General features: G+C 35.1%; 1 protein-coding gene across 1 annotated transcript in view; it reads left to right on the forward strand.

The window, feature by feature from the left end:
• Positions 1-18,819, forward strand: part of LOC149560034 (putative pectinesterase 53) — a 110,544-nt gene extending 91,725 nt beyond the window's left edge. Inside the window, exons 4-5 of the mRNA XM_089827549.1 lie at positions 18,237-18,297; positions 18,614-18,819. Coding sequence (XP_089683675.1) covers positions 18,237-18,297; positions 18,614-18,819 — 267 coding nt within the window. The remainder of the gene's footprint in view (positions 1-18,236; positions 18,298-18,613) is intronic.
• The last annotated feature ends 6,901 nt before the right edge of the window (positions 18,820-25,720 follow it).

Here is a 25,720-nt window from a genome sequence, read left to right on the forward strand (position 1 = left end):
ATTGTTCTAAACTATCCCAAGACAGTTAAAGGGATTTGTAAAGGTGTTGAGGAGATTTCAATGTGATAGCCCTAGAAAATCAATAAAAAAAACTCTATATTTCGCTATTAAAACTATCATAGAACAGTGACTATGCAATTTACTTGTTTTTAATTGGTGCAAGCTTTATTTCACTTCAAAGATTTTCTTTGAATATGAAAATGATTGAGAAGTTTGTTTTGTAAGTTTCTTTTATTCGTGAACAGTCATTTGTAAAGGATTTTGCACAAGTAATAAGAGACTGTCACTATCACGTGACAGAACTTGACTGCCTGAGGCAAACTCAAAGAATTTGACCCCTCCCACTACTGTATTGTATATGTAACTTGTGGAAGAGGGGTTGCTAATTTATTATGCACCTATTTGATATGATTTTGTTTAGAGATATGCAGGGAGATTAGAGACAAAGATCTTTGAATGTGACAGGGTGTTATTTGAGGGTCACTAGGTGAATGGGATAGTTATGAGTTGGGAGATTCCATCCACATGAGGGGTATATTTTCTTGCATCGAAGGTCAAGATTGGACCAAGAGAAGGTGTTGGATCCATTGTAAGTATCAAGAAGTCCTTGGAAGGGTTGATGTTCCAAAGAATTTCAACATCCAACCTTTAAAGATGTTTCAGTCCTAAATTCATGTCCCTTGATGTTAGGCCCAAATGGTCTAAGGATTCAATGTTTTTAAATTGTACAACCACCATGAGGCCAAACTTGAATAAGCTAATTGATTTGTAATTAATTGAAATTTCAATTCTTCTTTTGACCCTTACGCCAACCCACTTAGGCCTATTTTTCAACAAATTTCAATTGCAATTATTGCATGGCTGAAATTGTAATGATCTTAGGCTCATGAGTTTTTGAGATTTATGCATCTTTTGAGCACACATGTTCTTGATTGAAGATTGCATTAATATGTTTCAATCTTTTAGTCATCTTCATTAGTTGATGCATTAATCAGATTAGTCATTGCTATCAAGATTTGTCATGGCATGCTATTGTTAGCACCTAAGTAACTTTCAACTTGTGACATCTCTTTGAGGCATTTTGCAAATAACTAAGATACATTGTCTATAAATCAACATTTTGCAAACATCTAGGCCTTCTAGAAATTATAGGATCATTTTAGTTAAATTTGAAAACATTAATCAACAATTTCCATACGTGCAGATATAAACATTAACTACAACATGTCCAATTTATTTGCAGGTATATTTTCTTGTGAAGAAAGACCATGCCTGACAATATGAACCCAAAACAAAATAATGAGACAATGGCTACATTGTGGGCTCAGTTTCGAAAAAAACCTGATAAATGTTATTGTCCTTGAAAAAAGTGTAAGGGCTTAAAGAATCGAAGAATTCTAATCACAACAGCCCAGAGTCATTGTAGGCATTATGGTCATGTTGAAGGGGGCCACAATTTTCGTCCATTTCTGAATGTGGATTTCCTACTGGAGGATCATGAAGTTGTGAATATCCAAGCTGAGGATAACACTCCCATGGAAGAAGATGATAATGTGCTAGAGGACATGATTGAAGAAGATGGTATTATGGTAGGTGATGAAGAGACTCACAATTATGGTACTAGAAAATTTGATAATAATGATAAAGATGGTCTTGATATACCTTTACTTCAGAAGGCACACGAGCCCTTATACTAAGGCTCCCAAACAACTCTAATCTTGGCTATAGTGTTGTTGGTGAACTTAAAGGTTATGAATAGTATATCTAATGTAGCAATGTCATGTATGCTAAGGTATGTCATTTTTGTCATCTTTAATATTAGCATACAATTACTATTCATTATATTAGTAATGCATATTTGTTGTTGTCGGTTGATTAGTGAGTTTTTGTTACCACCATCAAACATTTTTCCTCATTCGTACCAAGAATTATCTAACATTTTGGATCAAATTGGAATGAAGTATCTGACAATACATGCATCTCCTAATAATCACATTCTATATCTTAAACAACATGAATTTCCAATAGAATGCCTTGATTTTCATGTTAGTAGATATCAGTCAGATCAAATAACAAAAAAAGTGCCTCACAAGGTTCTTCAGTACATTCCCATTATTCCACATCTAGAACAGTTATTCAGGTGCACTAGCTTGGCACAATTTATGGATTACCATGCACGCAATAGAAGTCGAGATTACATTATGTGAATGTTTGCCGATGTTTCCACATTTAAAGAGATAGAAGAGACATGGTCACACTTTAAAGAAGAACCTCATAATCTGAAACTTTCATTAGCAATGGATGGTGTCAATCCATATGGAGATATGAGATCTATTTACTCAGTATGGCCTATTTTTGTTATTAACAATAACATTCCTCCTTGGATGTCCATAAAGAGGGAGCACATAATGTTTTCAATGATTGTGCCAGGTATTTTTTTATTTTATAGTTATCTAAATTAATTTATAAATAGTCCATGAAAATGGTTATAATAATTATGTAATTTTTATGTTCATTCAATTGCTAGGTAAATACCAAGTTAAAGATATGAACGTGTATATTGAGCCCCTAATTGACGAGTTGTTGAAGTTATGGAATGGCATTACTATGTATGACATCTCTAGACCGATAGGACATCGACAATTTCAATTCCATGCAATGCTTGTATGGACAATACATGATGCCCTTGGGCTAACTCATTTTTGTGGTATGTTATATTGTTAAAATCACATATTTTTGGTCTGTTATAGTGCTTACACATTACTATCGAATGCTTAAGTTATGCATGATAATTGTACATGATCCAATTATACATGATCTTTTAGGTCTTCAGACAAAGGAAAAATTTGCATGTCCAGTTTGTCGTCCGAAGATGAAATTTCATCATTTGAGAAGTTTAGGAAAGTAGGTGTTTGATGAGTTTAGACACTTTCTCCACAATAATCATAGGTATCAAATTGCTGAAAAACATATTTTCAATGGAAAAGAAGAGACATCATCAAGGCCATGAAGAATGACACCTCATTTATGGAAGTTGGAATATGATCGACTAAATCGTTGAGGTAATGTCCAATTTGTCATCCGAAGTTTACAATTTGTATTTTGATATTGTCTTATATTTACTAATTCTATAATTGATGCTCATGAAGGTCATCAAGGCATCAATGACCAACTTCCTAGAGGAATGAAAGGTTATCCTACTCAATTTAATAGGTTACCATACTACAAGGATCTCCCAATCCTGCATTTGTTTGATGCTATGCATATTGGAAAGAATGTAGCAGAGACATTATGGAAAATGTTGGATGGAAGGCATGATAGAGAACAAATTGCTAAGATTTGTACTGACATTCATGAATCCAATCATGCACTAAAATTTTTCATTGAATCAAATAGCAATGGAGACCGCACAAATACAAGTGCCCTTCCTTGGTTATTAATGGAGCAACAAACTGATGCATTAAAAGAAGTGATTAAAAAAAAAATTCCAATAGGATTTGTTGCAAATATAAGCACTCTTCTATGAAGGAAAGGTGATTTTGGGCCAAGGTTGAAAACACAGGATTGGCATACCTTCCTCAAGGTAAGTCATGTTTTTTATTTACAGTATATTTGTAAGATTGAATGTAGTACCAATTGCATTATTTAATAATATATTGAAATGATCATTTTTCAATAATTACAGTTTGTCCTACCTCTATCCCTTCCAAAATAGTTTGACAAAAGTATTAAACAAGTTATATATGATCTTGGAAAATACATGAGGTTAGAAGTGTTTTTTCTTAATTTTGTAGCTTTTTATCTGAAATCTATTGTATAATTTTATTTGAAATCTCATTTATGTGTTTTTGCATGTTGAATCTCTTTTAGGTGGTTATCATCTAAAGAAATTGATAAAAAAGACATAAAATATTGGAAGAGAAAAATTCCACTCCTTATGTGTCAAATGCAAAAGTTTTTACCTCCAATGTTTTTCAATGCTCAAGAACACTACCTCATACATCAAGTTGAGGAGATTGAATTGTGTGGACCTGTACAAGCTAGATCAATGTGGATGGTTGAGAGGCACTTGAAATTTATGAAAGGCTTGGTCCAACAAAGAGCATGTCCTAAGGGTTCTATGATAGAGGGATATATGATATACTAGACCATGGTGTATATTAGTGAATATCTTCCAAATTTTGCAGTAGGTATCTATGTAGATCGCATTTAGGATCCCAACTGTAATGAAAAATTCAAAGGGGAGTACCTAATGGAGAAAGGTATATTGAGGAGGGTGAGAGGTAATTATAAGTTTTTTTTTTGAAATTTAACAATTCTTATCCATCGTCAATAAATATAAGTTGTTTCTAACTCATGTAATTGTCTTCTTTATAGTTGGTCGTGAGTGGGATGCACTACACTTGTATATTGAAAACAATCTTGATTGGATGACAGTATGGATTGAACAGTCTTAAGAAAATGGTCAATCATTAACATGGGATGGTGTTGCATCGTTGGTTAAAGAAGCTCATCATAATGGAGATCCCAATGTTACGCCAACAGTACTTGATCTAATATATGGCTTAAGAGATACAAAGGTATGCATAAGATTACTAATCATGAGACATAAGTTTAATATCAACTCATAGATCAATGAGAAGATTCTTGAAATGTTTGAATAATTGTAGGTCAAAAACCACAAAGCTATGTACTACCAAGACTATAAATTCTGCACAAAAAAGTTAGACGAAAAGAAGAAAAAATGTGATTTCGGGATAAGTATTGTCTTTGTGGTCACCAATATTTCATCTAGAACTGACATACATCCTCAATAATCTAAAAATTGATACTATGGCAATTTGGATGATATAATTGAGTCTAAATTTAATTCATTCAAAATAGTTCTATTTGTTGTCAAATGATTCAGGTTACGATTGAATCGAAATGATCCCGATAGGATTGTTATTGAACATGATAATGGATTTACTATGATTAATACAACGTCATTTGAGCCAGTTGGAGATGAGCCCTATGTTCTTCCAAGCCAATGTGAGAAAGTGTTTTACCTTGGTGTTCCACACAAACCAGGTTGGTCATTTTTTGTTAGACATGACCCAAGAGGAAGGTCGGTAAAGTATAATGTGATCAAAGAAGAAGATATTGAAGAAGCACAAGACGAAGTAAATGATTATCAGGAACGACAGTTACCCAGTGATGAAGAAGAAGAAGATGGTGATGATTTTGGTAATGCTAATGATAATGGTGATAATGATGATGATGATCATGATCATGGTGATGAAGATGGTGATGGTCATGATGATGATAGTGATCAAGAGGATGATGATGGTGATGAAGATGGTGGTGGTGATGACGATGATCAAACTGACAAGTACGATGATGGTGATGATGATGATGATGATGATGATGATGACATGGATGAAGATCATGATGATCAATGAAATGTCCAGGTAGGATCAATGCCAACTATGATGGGGTCTTGTATGACCAATTTTTTCTTTCCAAACCATATGTGCACATATAAACACTAAGTAGAACATGTCAAAAAAAATTTAGATATAAACATTAGTTATGCTAAATTTTTAACTTATGAAAAATGATTTACATAAAAAATCTACTTTATTATTAATATTTTTTTGGTAAGTCTATTACTTTAATTTCACTGCTGATTTCTAAGACGTACTAATTTTTTTCATAGGGCGATATGGATGCACCATCTCAGACACCTTCAATAGAGGTAAATTTTAATGTTAATATAGAAACAAATGTCATATTATTATGTTCTTTTCTTTATGGATTTGGAGTTATTTTGATGAAAGTATACGAATATTTGATGTCACAAATGATAGAAAAAAGCTACAATGATCGTTGATCAAATGTAATCTGAAATACGGATGTCATATCTACATGACATTGCCCTTAGTATTGACCCTGTATTCATCACCCAACAAATTATGCAAAGATACACTAATGAACTTGTTAACATTATCATCAAGGGTGACAGAAGTGAGGAGAAAGAGGCACTGAGAATAGAATTGGAACATAGAATCCAATCTTTGAAGGTAAGCAGTAATTTGACTAGAGCAATAATAGAAGTTCAATAGATATTAATATTTTATAGTATCTTATGGATCATGATCTCTAATTTTATGTGTTCTTGTATAGACATATGTGCTAGTTGCGACATCACATGGTGAACATGGTGAGGGTTGTGATGCACAACCTTCGTGTAAGTAACACTTTGTTTGTTTTGATCAACATTATAGCACTTACCTTTTTTTTTGTGGACATTTCTCACTAGTATCCCATTTGATCTTTATCCATTGCAAATTTATTTGCTAACAATATTCTATTCTTTAGCTCATGATGAAGTGTAGAATCCTCCTTCGATTGGCGGTGTAGTATTGTCTGTTGCATTGTCAGCAACAAGGACCATGCAAACATCATCATCTATGCCCACTAGAACTGGTATAACCTTATTTTTCTTTATTTTGTAATAGGCTATATTTTGTAATGTCTTTCTACAAGTTCATGAACAATGAAGTAGCATATCAATGCTTAAATGATGTCTACAAAAGCTTGCATATGCACAAACACATGCATACATACACCATACATACATACATACATACATACATACATACATACATACATACATACATACATACATACATACATACATACATACATACATACATACATACATACATACATACATACATACATACATACATACATATATATATATATATATATATATATATATATATATATACCCACACATAGAGAGACATGGACATAGGTAGGGAGGTACACCAACATAGAGTAGTACTAAAATTATCATTTAATTGTCATGATGTTTCAATTGATAGACCAACAGAGAGCAGTACTATTGAAGCTGATCTATTTCTTGGAGCAGTTCGTGTTATTAGTACTGGTTCATGTGAAGGGACATTGTTTCTGAATAAGAAAACTATGTTTTCATTAAACGAATGAAAGCTTCTAGGTGCTTTAAAATTGTTATTATTTAAAGTGTAAATTTAGTTTACTTTTACATTATTCATTTTGGATTGATAAATCCTTAATGTTTTTGTAGGTAATAATGCTTTCTTTGAACATCTTTTTCATATGACATTGAGACTATTTGGACCCACCATACGTAAAAGGTACGTAGTTTCATATCATTGCTACATAATTTTTATTTTCTTCTATTTATTGTAATGTATTAAAGTTATTGATCTAACAATCTATTTGTTTTTAAAAAGGTGGAATTTACAAGCTGTGGAATTAAAAAATCAGCTAGATTGCATCTATTGAGGAGAAATTTGGGAAAAAAAATTTGACACTGGCCTATTTTTGAAAAGACTAGCAAAGCATATAAAGACTATGAGGGATCAATATAGAAGGACTCTTAAGGATAACCCAAAGTATGACTGTCCTCCTATGATTCCACCAATGGAGTGGAATGAAATAATAGAAGATGCAAAGGAGAAAAGGCTATGTGAAGATAGAGATAATGAAGCAGCACATAGCAAAAAGAGGTATGTCATTATAGTATTAAGTACATTGTAATCATGCACTAATTATTGATATTTGTAAATATATAATCTAAAATGTTTGAAATTGTTCATAGATTGCAGGACACATCCATAGCTATAAAAGCAAGAGTAAAAAAGGTTGGCAAACACAAACTTGGCTCTAGTGGCTATATGAATCTCCTGCCTCAACTTATAAGTAGAGCAATGAAATTTCATTTTTTTTTTAATATAATGTTGCAAACACTTTTTTTTAATGAAACCATAAATAGAAAATTGATGTTATCAAGTGAAAAACACAAGGCACAGATTTCAATGTGGAGGTCACAGATGAAGATACAAAAATTTCCTTGAAGGAAGGCTATAAAGTTGTGGCTGCACACCTATGCAAAAAATCTGTAAGCCTTGCCCAAGAATCCAGTGCACCAAATGATATCTCATAGGTAAATTGGTCAGGTGAAAAGTAAATGAAATTAAATATTTGAGAAGATTCTTTTTTGGTATTAGTTTTAAACGTAAATTGACCACATAACAATGTGCATAACATTTTACTGCAGCCTTCATATCCTACCACAGAATCTGCTTGTGATGAAGGCCATGATGTGCATTATAGTGGTGGAGGTATTAATTTTCTATTGGAAATTAATTATGCAATTATGAATACAATTTAACATCTTCAATTGGAATTTGACATGTATCCTTTTTTTGAATATTTCAGAGCATGTTGAACATCATGCTGAAGGAGTGGACCATGTTCCAAGTGTTCAATATGTTGACGTGGTGGCAGATGAAAATGTTGATGTGCATGATGTGGCATTGTCAGGTAAGAAAAATACATTTTATGTTGTACTCATACTTAATTACAGACTTGTAATAGTTAGAAAAAGAAAATAGTATGCCAATTTATCTCGTTCACTTGTTCTTGCAACAGAACCCCCTTTAGTGCAGCAACCTCCTGCTCCTCCAAAGAGAAGGAGCCATCATAATTTGACATTACACGTGCCAGAAGAGGAGGAGAATGATGCAGATATGGATGCTCCTATGAGCACTTTTCTTAAGAGAGCTCATAAAAAAATTTTAAAAATGATGTTTTAAAAATCTTCTTTGATAAACCTTGTTGGATAATGAAAGAACTTTTTTTTTAAGTAATTATGTATGAATGATGCATATTAATACAGATTTTTATTTTATGTTAATGAATATTGTTATGTGTTAATAAAGTCTTGATTAGTATTGTGTATTAATGAATTTTATATCATATTAATGAATGTTATATGATTGTATTGATTGAATGTTATAGTTCATAAATGGATGAATGAATGAATGAAGTATGTAATTAGATGATAATGGGTACATTAGATTGATGTTAGGGGGAGTGGGGTGAGGCCAGATGAGCTTCCACCTTCATGTGGTTGGCCTTGTTAAGTAGAGAATATTATAGTATTCTTGAAACCAAGTGAAGCTCAAACTAACATAAAATGGACACTTTGCATGTCATAGGTCTAAAATGATGCACAACTACTGCTGTCCATAACATACAATGCAAATGTGATATGGGATTTATGTGTGGCTACCTGCAATGTTTGATATTTGATCATTTTTTTCCCTTTATATATTTACCCTTTTTCTTTTGCCCTCAGCAATGGTTATCAACAATGATATTCTGAACTATGCATTAGGTGACTTAAATGACCATAATGGGTAAATACTACAATATCATTCTAATAGAAATGGTTGATCAAAGATTCATCTCCATCTTTGGGGAAGAATATGATAGCGTCTCTATTGAATTCTTTATAGAGGGAACATACTTGAATGGCTTCCATATAGAAAACCAAAAGTTTAGCATATATCCAATTAAGTTTGGCTTTTCAAAACTCTACAAGAGGACCATCAATATGTGGGGATTTACCATACTTGAGGGATTGTAAAATAGACCAAATTTCTTCCTAAAGAAATGCCTCTTTCAAGATTAGGGGCACCAGATTTGTTTAGGTTCATGGAAATAATTCTGCTGCAAATAAGTCTAGGTTTCTCAGCTTTATAATTTTTCTCATTTCATCAATTTTATTAGTTGAATTCCCTCCAATATCAGTTGGCCTTATATGATCCTAGATAAATTTAGGTGTTGACAAGCTGAAAAATCCTGCAGTCCTTTTAGCACCACATTTGATCCATATGAAGTTTGGATCTATTTTTTCTCTTTGAGAAATATAGTTCTTATGGCATCTTTACATATGATTAGCAAAGGCCAGGAAACCTTAGAGTAAGCTATAATTGGGTTATATTGTAATTTCTTTTTGAGTCTCACCATTTATTCCTCAAAGATTCTACATCTTACTTCTTAGGCTTTGTTTTACCAAATATACTCTTCTATCTGAATTACTCAATTACTATTGTTTCAAATTCATTTATAAGACTTACAAATTCCATGTCTCTGGCCCATCAAGAATCCAAGGAACTTTAGGAAGTTTATAGGTTAACAAATTCCACATCTCTAGCCCATCAAGAATATTTGAGAAAGTTGTGGGCATTGACTTAGGAAAAAGGTTGCCCAAGCACAGTATGGTCACAGGACATAGCCAGTGTCCATCTGGACATATAAATCAATTATATCCTACCTAATATTCTTTCTAGCTAATATTCTACTTTACCTATTTTTTCTTTTGAATGTGGTATAATTGGCTTTTGAAAAACTCTTATGACAACATACAATTGGCTAACATAAACATAAACTTCATCAACCTAGCATAAACAATAAACAACCATCAGACTTCTTGACAACCACTTAAAGAATCATTAACTAAGGCTGAAGTGGTTTATCTTCTAGCATTGTAAAAATTCTCCCTCTTCAAATTTCTTTTCCCTAAAGCAATTGTAGTGTCAGGTTCTCCAATATTTTGGGGCCTTCCTACATGGTATTGTACTATTGTCCAATGACAAAGCCTTTGACTGAATAAGATATTTTTGTAGCTCCTTTGATCTCAATTCCTTCTTGTATCTGTCTTGAATCAAAATAAAACCTCTATCATCTAGGGAATGCAAGGATCATGATATTTTAAAACTTTTTGTCCCACTACATTCTTCAAACTGAGACATGAAATGGTGTTATGCACTAGCAACCTTAGTAGTATCTTAACCAAATATATAACCTATCTGCTAGATCCTTGTAAGACCCATGGTTACTTGGTCCAAGTATCTCCCCTCCTATAATTTTGAGAAAATTTAGCTTATAAGGTTTTCATCTCAAGAAGATCTAATTTTTTACTTATGATTCATGAAAATATGGATAAGGTGTGCCTTTATACATTATAAGATCTTAAAATGTAAGGATTAGGAGAATTATTATGCCAAACTTGTATTCTAAAATTTGAAGTCAAAATTCCTCTATAATTAATGTCAAATTCTCCTAGACATCTATTCCCAGGATGTCCTAGGATGGAGCGGCTAAAGGAGAACCTAGGTATGTATCTCAAGACAATGTAGGATTATTTGTTTGTGGAAATAGTTATATTTTAGCAAAATTTGAATGCCATCTCCTTGCAAGAAAGATTATCAAGCAACAAAGATGCTGAGTGATGTTCTTTGCTAATGCATAGGGTCTACTTTGGGCTTTCTGAGTCTATTTTTTGAAGTAGAGACATCAAATTTGTTGGGAAATTTTGGTCCACAAGGATACAAGGCTCAAGAAGAGTGTTGCCTATCACATACAGATAAATGACCATGCACAGGTGATAAACATGAACTCGGTGCAACTCATAAGAGGATACAAGAATTAGCATCCTCAATCTTGAAGTGTCTCACTTCCCTAAATTTAACATTTCTATTATAAAGTAGGTCATTCTCAACAAATTAGTCACCTTTTGAATCATATTTGGGTCATTTTCCTTCAACTCCACTTGACATAGCTTTGGAATAACAGGAAGAGAATGTAGGAGAAGATTTCGAAGGAGTTAGACATTAAAATTTGTTGAGAGGTCCAGACAAATTTAAGACATTAAAATTTTTTGAGAGGTCTAAACAAATTTAACTCCAAGTAAACTACCAACTGTAAAAAACTCAAAATATGTACTACCAAAGAAATGATCAGCATACTACTTCTTTTGATATGACAAAATTTCAATAATGTGAGGATAAATTAGTCCCTGTCAAACTGATTGAACTTACAATGAAAGTTCTTTTGGTCAGTTCTGTGTATTTTTTGCAGAGAAGCTTTCTCGTTTGGATTCTTTTGTCAAATTTGATTTTGACTGAATTTGATTTAGAGAGATTTCCATTCTCTGCTCCACCCTTTTTTTTTATAGTTTTAGTATTGTAACTTGACATTGTGAGTCACATGTGTGAAATTTTGAGTGAATGATGTTGAAAATTGTTCATTGGAAATACAGGCACAACCTTGATGGAATGGAATACTGAAAAAACTAAAAGAAGAGATCAAAGAAAGAAAATGAAGAGATGAAGATGATGAGGTTAGTATGCATTTTTTCTTTTTAAATCCTAGTTTTATTAGAATGCCATGATAAAATAGATTAGAGAATATTAATACATCAAATCATTTGCTATCCTTTATGCTATAAATTAGTATGAAGTCTCTTAATATGAATTGATCCATAGTTATACTTGAGAGAATGTTCATTGCAAAATAAGAGTTTTTAAACTTGATATTTTTAAATAGAATAATATTAAATTAAATAAAACAATAGTGAGAACCAATAAGAAGATCTTCACCAAATGGAGTTTGTTGCATTGATTGGTTCTTATAACAGAAAGCAGAGGCTGAACAAGATGAAGTTGAAGCAATCCACTATGAGATTATGAAGTTTTATCTATTAAAACATTAATAGACTCAATAACCTATAGAAAATATAAGATTTTAGCACTGTAGAAACCTTGTATCATCAAGAGTAATACTTCTGACTATATGAAAAATATACAAGTTCTAAACAACGTGGTTTTGTTTTGTAGAACATCTTGCATTTTGGCAAGTATCACTAATAGATCACAAACAGGAAAGACAGTAATCAATCTCAAATTATTTGCTAAAGTGTGTTAAATAGAATAAAGAGAAGGTTATTAGATAAAGGCACCTATTTTATTAAGCTAAAGGAAAGGCCTACTTAACTGCACCAATATTCAATATTTTCAAAGCTTGCTTTTTGCATATCCTCTTGCCGGTTGTACAATTTACCCAGTCAAATGCTTGATTAATTAATCTATTGTCACGTAATTCATGAAATATCTCCAAGCAAGTGGAAAAAAATTCAAAGCCTATCCAAATAAATGTAAAAAAAATTAATGCAGATAATAAGAGGTGCTTTGGAAAATGCTTACCAGGTAAATTAGAGTCACAAAGACAGAGAAAAGTGTCCATGCATAGATTCTGCTGAGGTTCTTCTCATTGAAAGACCATAACTCACAAACTTAGAAGTTGTAGAACACAATTAATTCTTTTCATATGAATAATGAATAGCATTGAATTTACTCACTGCTTCATTGAAGATTAATGCCAGCTTTCTCAGAGCTCCAAGTCACAATGTTTCAGAATGTGTAGTTGGACAATGCTGAAGTAAATTTCCTAAAGCCAACAATGCATTAAAGTGTATAGAAGCACTTTCATGTGAGAGAAGGGAAAATAATTTGTGAATTCCCCGAACATCTATGAGATGCAACACAAATATTTCATCTTATCTAAATATGTCTTTATTCAATAGAAATGCCACCAACACTCGAGCAACTCAAGATAGTCATTATAATAATAATAAATGCTTATATTCAAACCTTGCCCTTAGTAGAGCTTCTTTTTTGGGATAGATTATTTGGATTGAGAACTATTAAGCATACCTTGTCTCTAAAGTCTTCAGCATGTTTTGATCCCCCTGCAGTAGAAAGAGCAAGAAAATATGAAGCTCCAACCAAACCTCGGCAACTGACTTCATTTGATGTCAGGATATGAAGAACCCATGTACAAATCCATTGATCATAAAGTGCTGAAAGCTCGTTTTCACTATTACAAGCTCCTGACTTGTCCTGTTTAATTTTTGTTTCCCCAACAAAATATAAGAAAATATTTTGTATTTACAAAGCAGTATTCTTTCATCTCAAATATTTTTCTAAAGATTATTTTTTTAAATGGAAGATTGAGAACCAAGGAGTAATACTAAATCTTCCCAATAAGACAAGCTATATGCTACAATTAACTTTTGAGGGTTCAGAGAGCCTGAAGATAATCCTAACAATTTGATCATTTACAAAAAAAAAAATAGATTTGCAATGTTGTCATTCAATAAAAAATCCATAATTTATTTTAAAATAAAAAATAACTAAGACCAAGGAAAGAAAAAAATTTAAAGGTTTAAAACTTAAAAATAATGGTGCAAAAAGATTAATTTAAAAATTAAATACATTTCAAGCTTAAGAAATGATAAGTCTGTTGGGATTGAAGTGTCTCAACCTTAGGAGTCCCAAATGGATTTAATATTATATATGTTGTTCTCTTATTTTTAATCAAATCAATGCTATATTTAATGTTTCCAAATTGCATAGCTTAATTGCATTGCCTAATGGAAGTTGGGTGTCATTAGCATTGAGGAAAAAGAGAGGTTGTGACACTTGTCACGAGGAGGGATATTTTAAGAAAAGAATTAATAAAGAGTTCCCAAAACTTCTCCTAAGTGACAAGTGGCTTTCTTATGCATGGTTTTAGAAAGATTCTCAAAAGGACCAAATCTTCCACCCAGAAAGTCTTGGAGTGAAATAAAAAGATAAATTTTGGCAAAATGCTTGGTTATCTCATGTTTCTTTTTCATATGGTACCCATGTGGTGATACATAACATAATTAATTGTACTTGGCACAAATACAAATGTCAGTTTCACTACCATTTATGTGAACAATATATTTTTTGTGCTAACAATCAATGTCCCTTACTAATGTTTTTCATCCTAATTGTATAAACTTGTATAAGTCTTTTCTTGTGAACCATATTGAATTAAAGGATGCTTTTCCTTGAACAGGCTTGTTATGATTTTAGTAGATGTATAAACTATCAGTGTTGGAGCTCTATTTCTCATGAAAAATTTTGAGTTTTTGATCACTTCATGTTTAAATCTTTCAGGCTCTGAAGAAATTTCTAGATGGAGATGCAATATTAATGTTAGATCCAAAAATAAATAGAAACCCTGTTGCAAACTTGGTGATAGAGAAAGTGCTAATAAGGAATGGTTAAAAGGCTTGGCAGTGATTTGATTTTGATCAATCAAGTACGCTTCATGTGTCCAAACTTTGTCTACTCAGAATTTAGCTCTTGTTTATGGCCTATTATTATTATGAGCTTTATAAGTTTATATAATTCATTTCTTTGTTAAAAAATGCTATTAAATTTTGGTTTTCTTTGTGTTTTACATAATCCAAATTAAACCCATTTATTTCTTATTACAGGGCCGCATCAACCTTATGCTTGAAAAAAGAAGAGGAAGCCTCATGTTATAAGAGTAGAACCACAAGAGCCATAGGAGAATGTGGAAGATAGTCATGATGTGCCTATTAGCATCATGAATATCTTCGGCATTCTCCTATGGCTCGTAAGGGAGATCAGCTAGCAAAGATGCTCTATTATCTTTCAATACACTTCATCGATGAGATTCCATTATATGAGATTCATTACTACACTCGAGAATGGGCTCATCTTCAATCTTCAAAAGATTGAAGATGAGCCCATTCTCAAGTGTAGTAATGAATCTCAAAGCTCCTTCAGCTCGACCATATCATGTTCTTTGGATGATCTTTTTGAAGTTGCATCAACATCCTTCAGGTGTTTGATTCTTCATCTTTCTTCTTTATTATTCTATAGAAAAATTCTTATGGTTTAAGATTTTTAGCATCAATTTGTAATTTCAGTCAAAAATCTCTATATATCTTTTCTTGCTAGATAGGGTTGCTTAGTTTTTATGTAAATGTCTTTGCTTTTGCAGCTTGGAATTGAATTCACCACCAATGTTCTTTATACTTAGCCAACAATATATTTATACCAAATATAGTGCATTGTAATGGTATTGTTCATACAATGTTGATGTTTACTCAAGAAGACTATTTTTATTTAGTTTTATTCGCCAAGTTTCCTTTTCAGTTTGATTTTGAGCTAGTGACGCTTGAGACTCAAATGCCTACAAATGCTTCATACAGTGTCCAGTCTCAAGCCTCGATCACTAGGCAAGCTCCTAGTTCTTATTACAATTTTCTTACTGAAATGTCACATCCATTTTGCATGTGATTCTACTAACCTAAAGGACCCTTAACCACAAAAATTAGTAGTCTCCTCTGCCCAAGATAATACAACTTTGTTTCGATTTAAATAAGAAAATTGAAAAAGCATTATAAGTGAGGATTTGTGTCTGCATAGAAACTTCTTATCTAAGAAAGCCTTCCTGAGGGTTGTGAGGTTGTGAGCTGAGTCTGATGCAAAGAGCATTGAGCATGGTTTTGAGTGGACCCTATGTTCATGAGCTTGGGGTTGTGTTTAGGGTCTCTCTATGGACCTTGTCAAATGTTTTCTTAACAATTGGATTGATCGTATTAGAGTTAGAGCACTTTTGGTGGCTATTGGTAATGCCTTCTTAATTTCTTGGACAAATGTTGGAGATTGTTTCTACAATCTTTGATCTATGGGAGTTATCTTATGCGATCTTGGATCTAGATTTTTGGTGATAAAGTGTTTATTTAATGTAATCTACCAGGCAGACTTGTGGTTTGTTAGGTATAAGTGTAGAGTCTTGAGATGTCTAGAATCATCAATGGTAAGCATGGAGTAGCTAGGAGCATCTTCAAGGATGATATCTAGGAGGTGGAAGCTCATATATGAGATTTGAGTTGTATTCTTCTGTGTAGTGGCCATAACCTAGAAGACCTTGCAACCCAACATGTTGGATATAAATTTTATGATTCTATTATGAGAATATGTGTTGTTTTGGATCTGAATCTTTGTGTTATTGATTATGTTCCATCATGTGGTTATTTGCTAGGGGCTAGGTCACCTCCAAGGGTGGTACACGATGCCTTGCACTCCATTAACGTGATGTATTTCTTTTTGCATTCACACCTCACACACTTTTTTATTTATTGCACTGAATGGTCTCTCTTATAAATCTTGTCTTATTAAGAGACACTGCTTTATTGTGCCCTTTTGGCCATTCTTAAACAAACATTTTTTAACTTAAATCAATGATATTAAGTATCTTTCCTTTGTTTTTATTAATTTATGTGCTCAAAAAGGATACACACATAAGCAATGTGTTTTCTTTTATAAATATTGCTTTTACTTTCTGCTATATTTCAAAACATGGATCCTTTGGTATATTTGTTGTTTGTTTTGAATAATACAAATTAAAATTTGTCTTAACTAATTGTTTTCTTCCCTTAAACTTCTTCATTCAATAGAAGATTTTAGTCATTCATTGGTTTTTCTTTTACCAACAATCTGCTCTATACCACAAGTGGTCTTATATAAGACAAAATCCTTTTCAGATAACATTCAATGCCCTTTCTATTCTTGTTTGTAGATAAGATAATGACTTTGTCTTTTGTATTTTTGTCTTATTTTCTTTTGTTAAATCCTTCATTTTCAAAAAAAATTTATGTGTACTATTAATTGCTAATGTATACTGGTAAAGCACAACTTGGGTTTCCATGCAACAGGTCTAGTAATTTAAGTCCATGATCAACATAAATTTGCATAATGCATCTCATACTTCAAACTTCAAAGACCATCTCTGTTGATTGTTCTATTGTATATTTTTTTGAGCAACTCTTTTATATGTATAATTATTTAATACTTCCAATCCAAGGTTAGTACTGTTGCTAGCAAGAGCTTTTAGGCATTTCTCAACTAGCAAATAGTAACTACGTGTGCAAACTCAAAGTCAGACACAAATATTCAAATTTGGCTCATCCATGCCTTTTCCTTTGCTACATAGGTGAAGCATTGCTATTCAATTTATCCATTGACCTCTGAGATAGATCATGACCCCTATGTCTATTTTTTTAATGATGTGTTCCTATGTTTCTCTAGTTGTCATTCTCTGACTTTGTCTTACTGACCTTCCATTTTGTCTTTCTTGCAAAAGTTTGTTCCCTGTAAACTCTTGTCTGCATCTTTGCTAGAGATAGGTGATGCATTATTCTTCATCTTATTTCTTAACTTGCAAGACTGATCATGATCTCTTTGTCTATCTTTTATATTGTCATGTCCCTCTCTTAGCAACATAATTATAATAGGGGATTTGCCTATCATTGACTCTCGTAGGCAAATAATTATGTGAAGAGGGTCGATTTTGTCTTCCAATTAAGAAAGCGGGGCCTACTCATTCGAATATTAAATTAAGGTTGTATTCTAACTCTATAAAGTTAATTATTTAATTTTATAAAGTTAATATTTGTAGTGCAAGATGATTCCGGATAATTTCCAGAAACTTCCCGGCAAAGAGATAAATAAAGGACATAGGGCTCCCTTTGAGGCAAGCGATTTTGTGGATTGGTTTCTAATTATCAGTTGGAGCAATTTGTAGTTTCAGTCTGCAAATTCCCAGAGGTCTCTGAGAACGAAAACTCTCATAGATCTGCATAACTGAGGAGGTGGGATATCTTCCGAAGGGTTGCACATTGGAGATGGTTTTCAGCCATTTCATGTTGAGATTATTTGCATATTCAGATGATTGGAAGGAGGACGTCTGAATCAGGAAACCCTCATTTAGCCAATAACAGCAGTCAAAGTATTTGTGAGCCGTGATTTGTTTTACCGCCCGAATGCCTTGTTCCAAGAAATAAATCAAGGAGTCTACACAAACAGTAAATCACATTAAGAGCAGATTTATTATCCACTTGGGTCATTCGATTCAAAGAGTGAGATCGCATTAGGCAGAGGTTTTTTTCCTTGGATCAGATCAATCAACATTACCCTTGAGCGCGATTGTCAGGAAATAAACTCAGGACTCCTCACCAAGCAGACTGCCGCCAAGTCACTGGAACATCAAGGACGCGAAAGGATGAGCTGGCCGCCGCTTAAATGACTGCGATCTGTGGCTTCAGGTGTTTGGAACGAACCTGTAAAAAGAATTAAGCGGCAGACACTGGTCTCTCGGGTTTCATGTGAAGCGAACAAGCACATCAACAATGTTAACAGTAGCTGCGGCAGAGAGGATCCGGTGATCCAACAAGACAAGACTTGCACTCTGCCCTTCCATGAAATGATTCGGCAGAGTTACGGCATTCCAAATGGTGATTGCTCGGAATAAAACTAGCGTTGTCCAATAGTCAGGTCCCCTCTGTGCTCAATTGTAAATTCATTCAGACATTGTTATTTTCTCATCTGACTGTTAATTAAATGAGGTTGGATCTCTTGCCAATTTGCCATTGCATATTGATTTGGTTTTGATTTAATAGTTACTCTTCAATATTGTTGCTTCAGTGGCTCTTTTTGAAAGGGTTCAACTTAATAGCATCTAAATTTGAATACAACCTGCCTGGCAAGGGCTATTTCAGTGGTATCAGAGCAGTAGTCCTGCCATCCTGACTGGGTAAAAGTACTTTAATTTCCGGAGTTGTACTCGAGAACCATATTCAAGAACAGGGATATGGGTGAAAGACAGAGTTCGCCAAGATTTCCCAGAGTCGACGATGATGAAACCAGAGAATTTTATAGAACCATGACTAACGGACAACAAGAAATAACTCAGACACTACAGGCTTTGACTACCATAATGGAAAGAGTTATTCAGCCCAGGATTCAAGATCAAGGAAGAGGCACATCTGATCACGATGATAGGAGTGTGGTAGGATCACAAGGTGCTCCTAGGCGCAGATCATGGACAGCAAATAGGCCTACTCGTCCCACCTTCCTAAGGGAAGAGGCTCAGGAGATAGGAGAAGATGATGCACCAGAAGATTTTTAGGATGATCTTAGGGCTGCTACGGTAGAATGGAAAGCATTACCCCCGCATGTGCATGAGTTATTAAACTTTGATTGATATCTAAACCAAAGAAGAGAACATATGAGGAATAGCCGCCAGAATAGGAGACCTAGAGGAGGTCATGAAAGTGAGTTACAATGAGCTGTCAGTAAACTTACTTTGCCTTTCTTGGATGGGAGTGGTCAGATGACGGCACAAGCTTGGATTCATAAGTTGGACACCTTTTTAGCGTTAAGGCCTATGTCAGAAATAGACGCCATCAGGTATGCCACCTTGCATTTGGAAGGCGCAGCTCATGATTGGTGGTCACATGGAATGGTTACTTTACAGCACAATCAGGTAACATCATACCAGGACTTTGTGGATAGATTGGTTGAACGTTTTGATAAGAAAGATCCAGAAATTTATTTTCGTGACCTTGAACAATTAAGACAGACTGGCAATATCGAGGTTTATATTAGTGAATTTCAAAGGTTTTCAGTCATGGTACCAGATGTTTCGGAAAGGAGGTTAGTTATCTTATTTACCGAAGGATTGTCTGAACCCCTCAAGGGATGGATTAAGGCATTTGATCCACCAACACTGCAGGAAGCCATGAGGAAAGCACGAAGTATGGAACTTACAGCCCCTTCTAGCCGGTTCCCTCCCAGAAGTACTACCTCTTTCAAAGACAATAGGAGGTTTGATAAAAATAAAGGGAAAAGCATTGAAACCAAAGGGAAATCTACCACATCCCTATATACAGAAGCATTAAATGACTTGCGAAGGAAGAAACTATGCTTCTATTGTAAAGGTCCATATGACAGGGATCATGATTGTCCCTTGCGACCAAAAGGAAAAGCCAATAGAGTTATGTGGGCATATTACGAGGGATCAGATTCCGACAGTACGGAGAAAGATGGGTGAACATACTGGTTCAGAATCTGAGGAAGAGACAGGAAAGTCAGAACAGAGAGAAGAACCTGAATTGCATCTACAGCAAGGGCGCTTGTCTAGCATTCAACAGGAAGGATCTTTCAGGTTACGTGGTGTCTTAGCAGGACAGAAGGTGATTACATTAGTTGATACCGGAGCTACACATAACTTCATTGATGCAAGATTGGTCAAGCATCGTGGTATTAAGACAGAAGAATTTGAAGGTCTTCGTGTACAGGTTGCTGACGGATACACTCTTAAGTGTAACAAGATAGTCAGAGACATGCCTTTACGCCTGAATAATTATGAGTTCAAAGTGGATTACCACGTGGTCAATATGGGTGATTTGGATATCATTTTGGGAATGACATGGTTACGTCTATTGGGTGAGGTTACTTTCTGACTCAGGGACATGGAGATTAAGTTCGAAGTAGATGGGAGGCAGCATGTATTGAGAGCTATTCGAAATAGTGATATCCGAACGATCTCTCTTAGACGATTGGAAAGATTGGTGAGACATGAGGATCTTGAATGGGCAGCCATGTGTACTCTCATGCCTACACAGGAGGAACAACCCAAGACAGAATATCATTCCGACATACAGATATTGAGGGAAAAGTACAGTAAGGTATTCAGCGATATTCCACCTGGTACACCACCTGATAGAGGGATCAAGCACATCATCGAATTGGAAGAAGGCACTAAACCAGTCATGATTACTCCATACAGGCATCCCAAAAGGCTTAAAGATGAGATAGAAAAAACCATCAAGGAGCTTCTCGCAATGGGACACATCAGACCTAGTAAGTCTCCTTTTGCTTCCTCAGTAGTTTTGGTTAAGAAGAAAGATGGTTCATTACGAATGTGTATAGATTACAGGATGCTGAATAAGAAAACCATTAAGAATAGATATCCTATTCCACGGATTGATGAGCTAATAGATGAACTGCATGGGGCATGCTACTTTAGTAAGATTGATTTGAGATCAGGCTACCACCAGATTAGAGTCAGAGAACAGGACATTGAGAAGACGGCATTCAGGTGCCACTGTGGGCATTTTGAGTTTGTAGTGATGCCATTTGGATTGACCAATGTACCAGCTACTTTCCAGTCTACCATGAACAAGGTCTTCCATCATTAGCTGAGAAAATTCGTGTTGGTATTCTTTGATGATATCTTGGTATACAGTCGAACATGGCATGAGCACATGGCGCATCTAGAAACAGTATTGAAGACTTTGCAAGAAGAATCCTTGTATGCAAAAGAATCCAAATGTGATTTGGGAATGACTGAGTTGTTATACTTAGGTCATATTATTAGCCGAGAAGGTGTACGGATGGATCCTGATAAAATTCGTGCTATTGTAGAATGGCCTACTCCTGAGAACCTAACTCAGTTAAGGGGATTCCTTGGTTTATGTGGATTCTACCACAGATTTGTTTGCGGGTATTCACGACACGCGGCTCCTATAACCGATTTGCTTAAAAGGGGAGCTTTCGTTTGGACAGCAAGGGCACAGGCTTGTTTTGACAGGTTCAAGGAGATCATGACTTCGTGTCCGGTACTAGCATCGCCTGATTTTTCGAAACCATTTGAACTCCAGTGTGATGCCTCAGGAGATGGTATTGGGGCTGTTTTAATGCAGGATAAACACCCAATTGCCTATGAAAGCAGGAAACTCCGTGGGCCCGAGAGATCATTCAGCATTTATGACAAGGAGATGTTAGCTATCATGCATGCACTAGCTAAGTTCAGGCAGTACTTAGTAGGTGGCAAATTCTGCATAAAAACTGACCACAATAGTTTAAGGCATTTCCTTGGGCAAAGGGATCTCAATGATAGGCAGCAGAAATGGGTCAGTAAGTTATAGGCATATGACTTCGATATATCTTATGTTAAGGGCACACAGAATGTGGTAGCAGATGCCTTGTCACGCAGGCCACATCTTAGTTCAATGATTGAAATCTCTGAGGATTGGAAGCATCTGATTATTGCAGAATATTGCAGAATATGCCCGAGATTCATGGGCATCAAGGATAGTTGATGGGACCCTTGTTGATACCAGGTACACACTTGTGGATGAATTGATTATTTACAAGAGTAGGATATTTTTAGTCCCAGGATCGAAGGTGAAACAGTTCATTATGCGAGCTCTTCATGATTCACCTATAGCTGGTCACCCCGGATACTTTAAAACATATAGACAAGTGCGAGAATGGTTTACATGGAAGGGACTTAAGAAGGATGTTTTGCAGTATGTTCGTGAGTGTTCCGTTTGCCAACAGAATAAACAGGAGCACACCTTTCCAGCAGGGCTTCTACAGCCACTTCCCATTCCGTGTCAGAAGTGGGAATGCATATCCATGGATTTCATTACTGGGTTGCCCAAGGCTCAAGGACGTGATTGCATTTATGTGGTGGTGGATAGGCTAACAAAATATGCTCATTTATTTCCCATCACCACTACTTATACTGCAGTATAGGTAGCCGAAGTATTCTTCAAGGAGGTTTTCAGGTTACATGGGATACCCCGCAGTATTGTCAGTGACAGGGATAGTAGATTCTTGAGTCATTTCTGGCAAGAGGTGTTTTGATTATGCGGCACTGAGCTCACACCCAGTACTAGTTATCACCCGCAAACTGATGGTCAGACGGAGATAGTAAACAAATGGGTAGAAGGCTACTTGAGGAATTACGTAGCCGATCAGCAAAAGGCCTGGGTAAGATGGATTTATTTGTGTGAATATTTCTATAACACCACTTTCCACATGTCTATCCAAATGACACTTTTTTGAGCATTATACGGCTATGATACACCCAGTTTCATTGACTTATTGATGAGTGATGTTCGGGTTCCACGTGCTGGGGAATTACTGCAAGAAAGTAAAGATATCATCAGCTCTCTACATGATAACATCGCTCGAGCACAGAATCAATATAAGCAATATGCAGATCAAAAGATGATGGAGAGAAGCTTTGAGGTGGGTGACATGGTTTACTTAATGCTCCAACCATTCCGACAATCTACTCTCAAAAAGAGAGGGTCAGAGAAGCTTAAACCCAGGTATTATGGACCATTCAGGATCAGTAGGCGAATAGGGGAATTGGCTTATGAACTTGAGCTTCCAGCAGACAGCAAAGTATATAATGTGTTTCATGTATCACGTCTCAAAAAGGCATTGGGACAGAATGTGATACCTTCTACAGTCTTGCCGCCTCTAGATGATGAAGGGAAATTGATCATGGTACCGGAATTCATTTTAGAAAGAAGAGAAAAAAAGCTTCGCCGAAGAGTAATCAGAGAATATTTGGTTAAATGGAAGGATCTACCAGTTGAAGATGCTACTTGGGAGAATGAGACCATTTTGCAGCATCCATCTCTGAGATTGCTTGAGGGCAAGCAATATCCAAAAGGGCGGATTGTCATGTCCCTCTCTTAGCAACATAATTATAACAGGGGATTTGCCTATCATTGACTCTCGTAGGCAAATAATTATGTGAAGAGGGTCGATTTTTTCTTCCAATTAAGAAATCGGGGCCTACTCATTCAAATATTAAATAAAGGTTGTATTCTAACTCTATAAAATTAATTATTTAATTTTATAAAGTTAATATTTGTAGTGCAAGATGATTCCAGATAATTTCCAGAAACTTCCCGGCAAAGAGATAAATAAAGGACATAGGGCTCCCTTTGAGGCAAGCGATTTTGTGGATTGGTTTCTAATTATCAGTTGGAGCAATTTTTAGTTTCGGTCTGCAAATTCCTGGAGGTCTCTGAGAACGAAAACTCTCATAGATCTGCATAACTGAGGAGGTGGGATATCTTCCGAAGGGTTGCACATTGGAGATGGTTTTCAGCCATTTCATGTTGAGATTATTTGCATATTTAGATGATTGGAAGGAGGACGTCTGAATCAAGAAACCCTCATTTAGCCAATAACAGCAGTCAAAGTATTTGTGAGCCGTGATTTGTTTTAACGCCCGAATGCCTTGTTCCAAGAAATAAATCAAGGAGTCTACACAAACAGTAAATCGCATTAAGAGTAGATTTATTATCCACTTGGGTCGTTCGATTCAAAGAGTGAGATCGCATTAGGCAGAGGTGTTTTTCCTTGGATTGGATCAGTCAACGTTACCCTTGAGTGCGATTGTCAGGAAATAAACTCAGGACTCCTCACCAAGAAGACTGTCGCCAAGTCACTGGAACATCAAGGACGCGAAAGGATGAGCTGGCCACCGCTTAAATGATTGCGATCTGTGGCTTCAGGTGTTTGGAACGAACCTGTAAAAAGAATTAAGCGGCAGACACTGGTCTCTCGGGTTTCATGTGAAGCAAACAAGCACATCAACAATGTTAACAGTAGCTGCGGCAGAGAGGATCCGGTGATCCAACAAGACAAGACTTGCACTCTGCCCTTCCATGAAATGATTCGGCAGAGTTACGACATTCCAAATGGTGATTGCTAGGAATAAAACTAGAGTTGTCCAATAGTCAGGTCCCCTCTGTTCTCAATTGTAAATTCATTCAGACATTGTTATTTTCTCATATGACTGTTAATTAAATGAGGCTGGATCTCTTGCCAATTTGCCATTGCATATCGATTTGGTTTTGATTTAATAGTTACTCTTCAATATTGTTGCTTCGGTGGCTCTTTTTGAAAGGGTTCAACTTAATAGCATCTAAATTTGAATACAACCTGCCTGGCAAGGGCTATTTCATATATCATCTTGCCCTTGATCCCTGATGTTGTTTTCTTATATCGGGTAAGATCATTCACTACTTGAGCAACATCTAAAGTTTTACAAGGCAGCCACATGAACTCCTTCTCAGTTTCTTATCTGTATTATTAGTTATCTATCCTCTTCTTTTTCACATTTAATCTTTTCATTAATTTGTCTTCTTAGTAATCTAACCTTTACCACTCCTTTGACATCAATGCTGATTCAGATTATGAATTTCTTCTCGACATAAATAAAAACTTGCAATAGTCTGTATCTTTGACATCAATGACAAATTTTTCAACACTACATCCATTCAAAACATGTCCATCCATTTTGCATGTGATTCTACTAACCTAAAGGATCCTTAACCACAAACAACAGTAGCCTCCTCTGCCCAAGATAATACAACTTTGTTTCAATTTAAATAAGAAAATTGCAGCAGCATTATTAGTGAGGATTTGTGTTTGCTCAAAAACTTCTTATCTAAGAAAGCCTTCCTAAGGGTTGTGAGCTTGTGTACTTCTCCTTTAGATCAAAGGTTCAATGTGAGCATGTTGCTAAGACCTTGCCCAAGGTTACAAATGCAAAG

This window comes from Cupressus sempervirens, chromosome 4 (genome assembly GCF_028749045.1).
Source record: "Cupressus sempervirens isolate cs-2001-9-10 chromosome 4, ASM2874904v1, whole genome shotgun sequence".
NCBI lineage: Eukaryota > Viridiplantae > Streptophyta > Pinopsida > Cupressales > Cupressaceae > Cupressus > Cupressus sempervirens.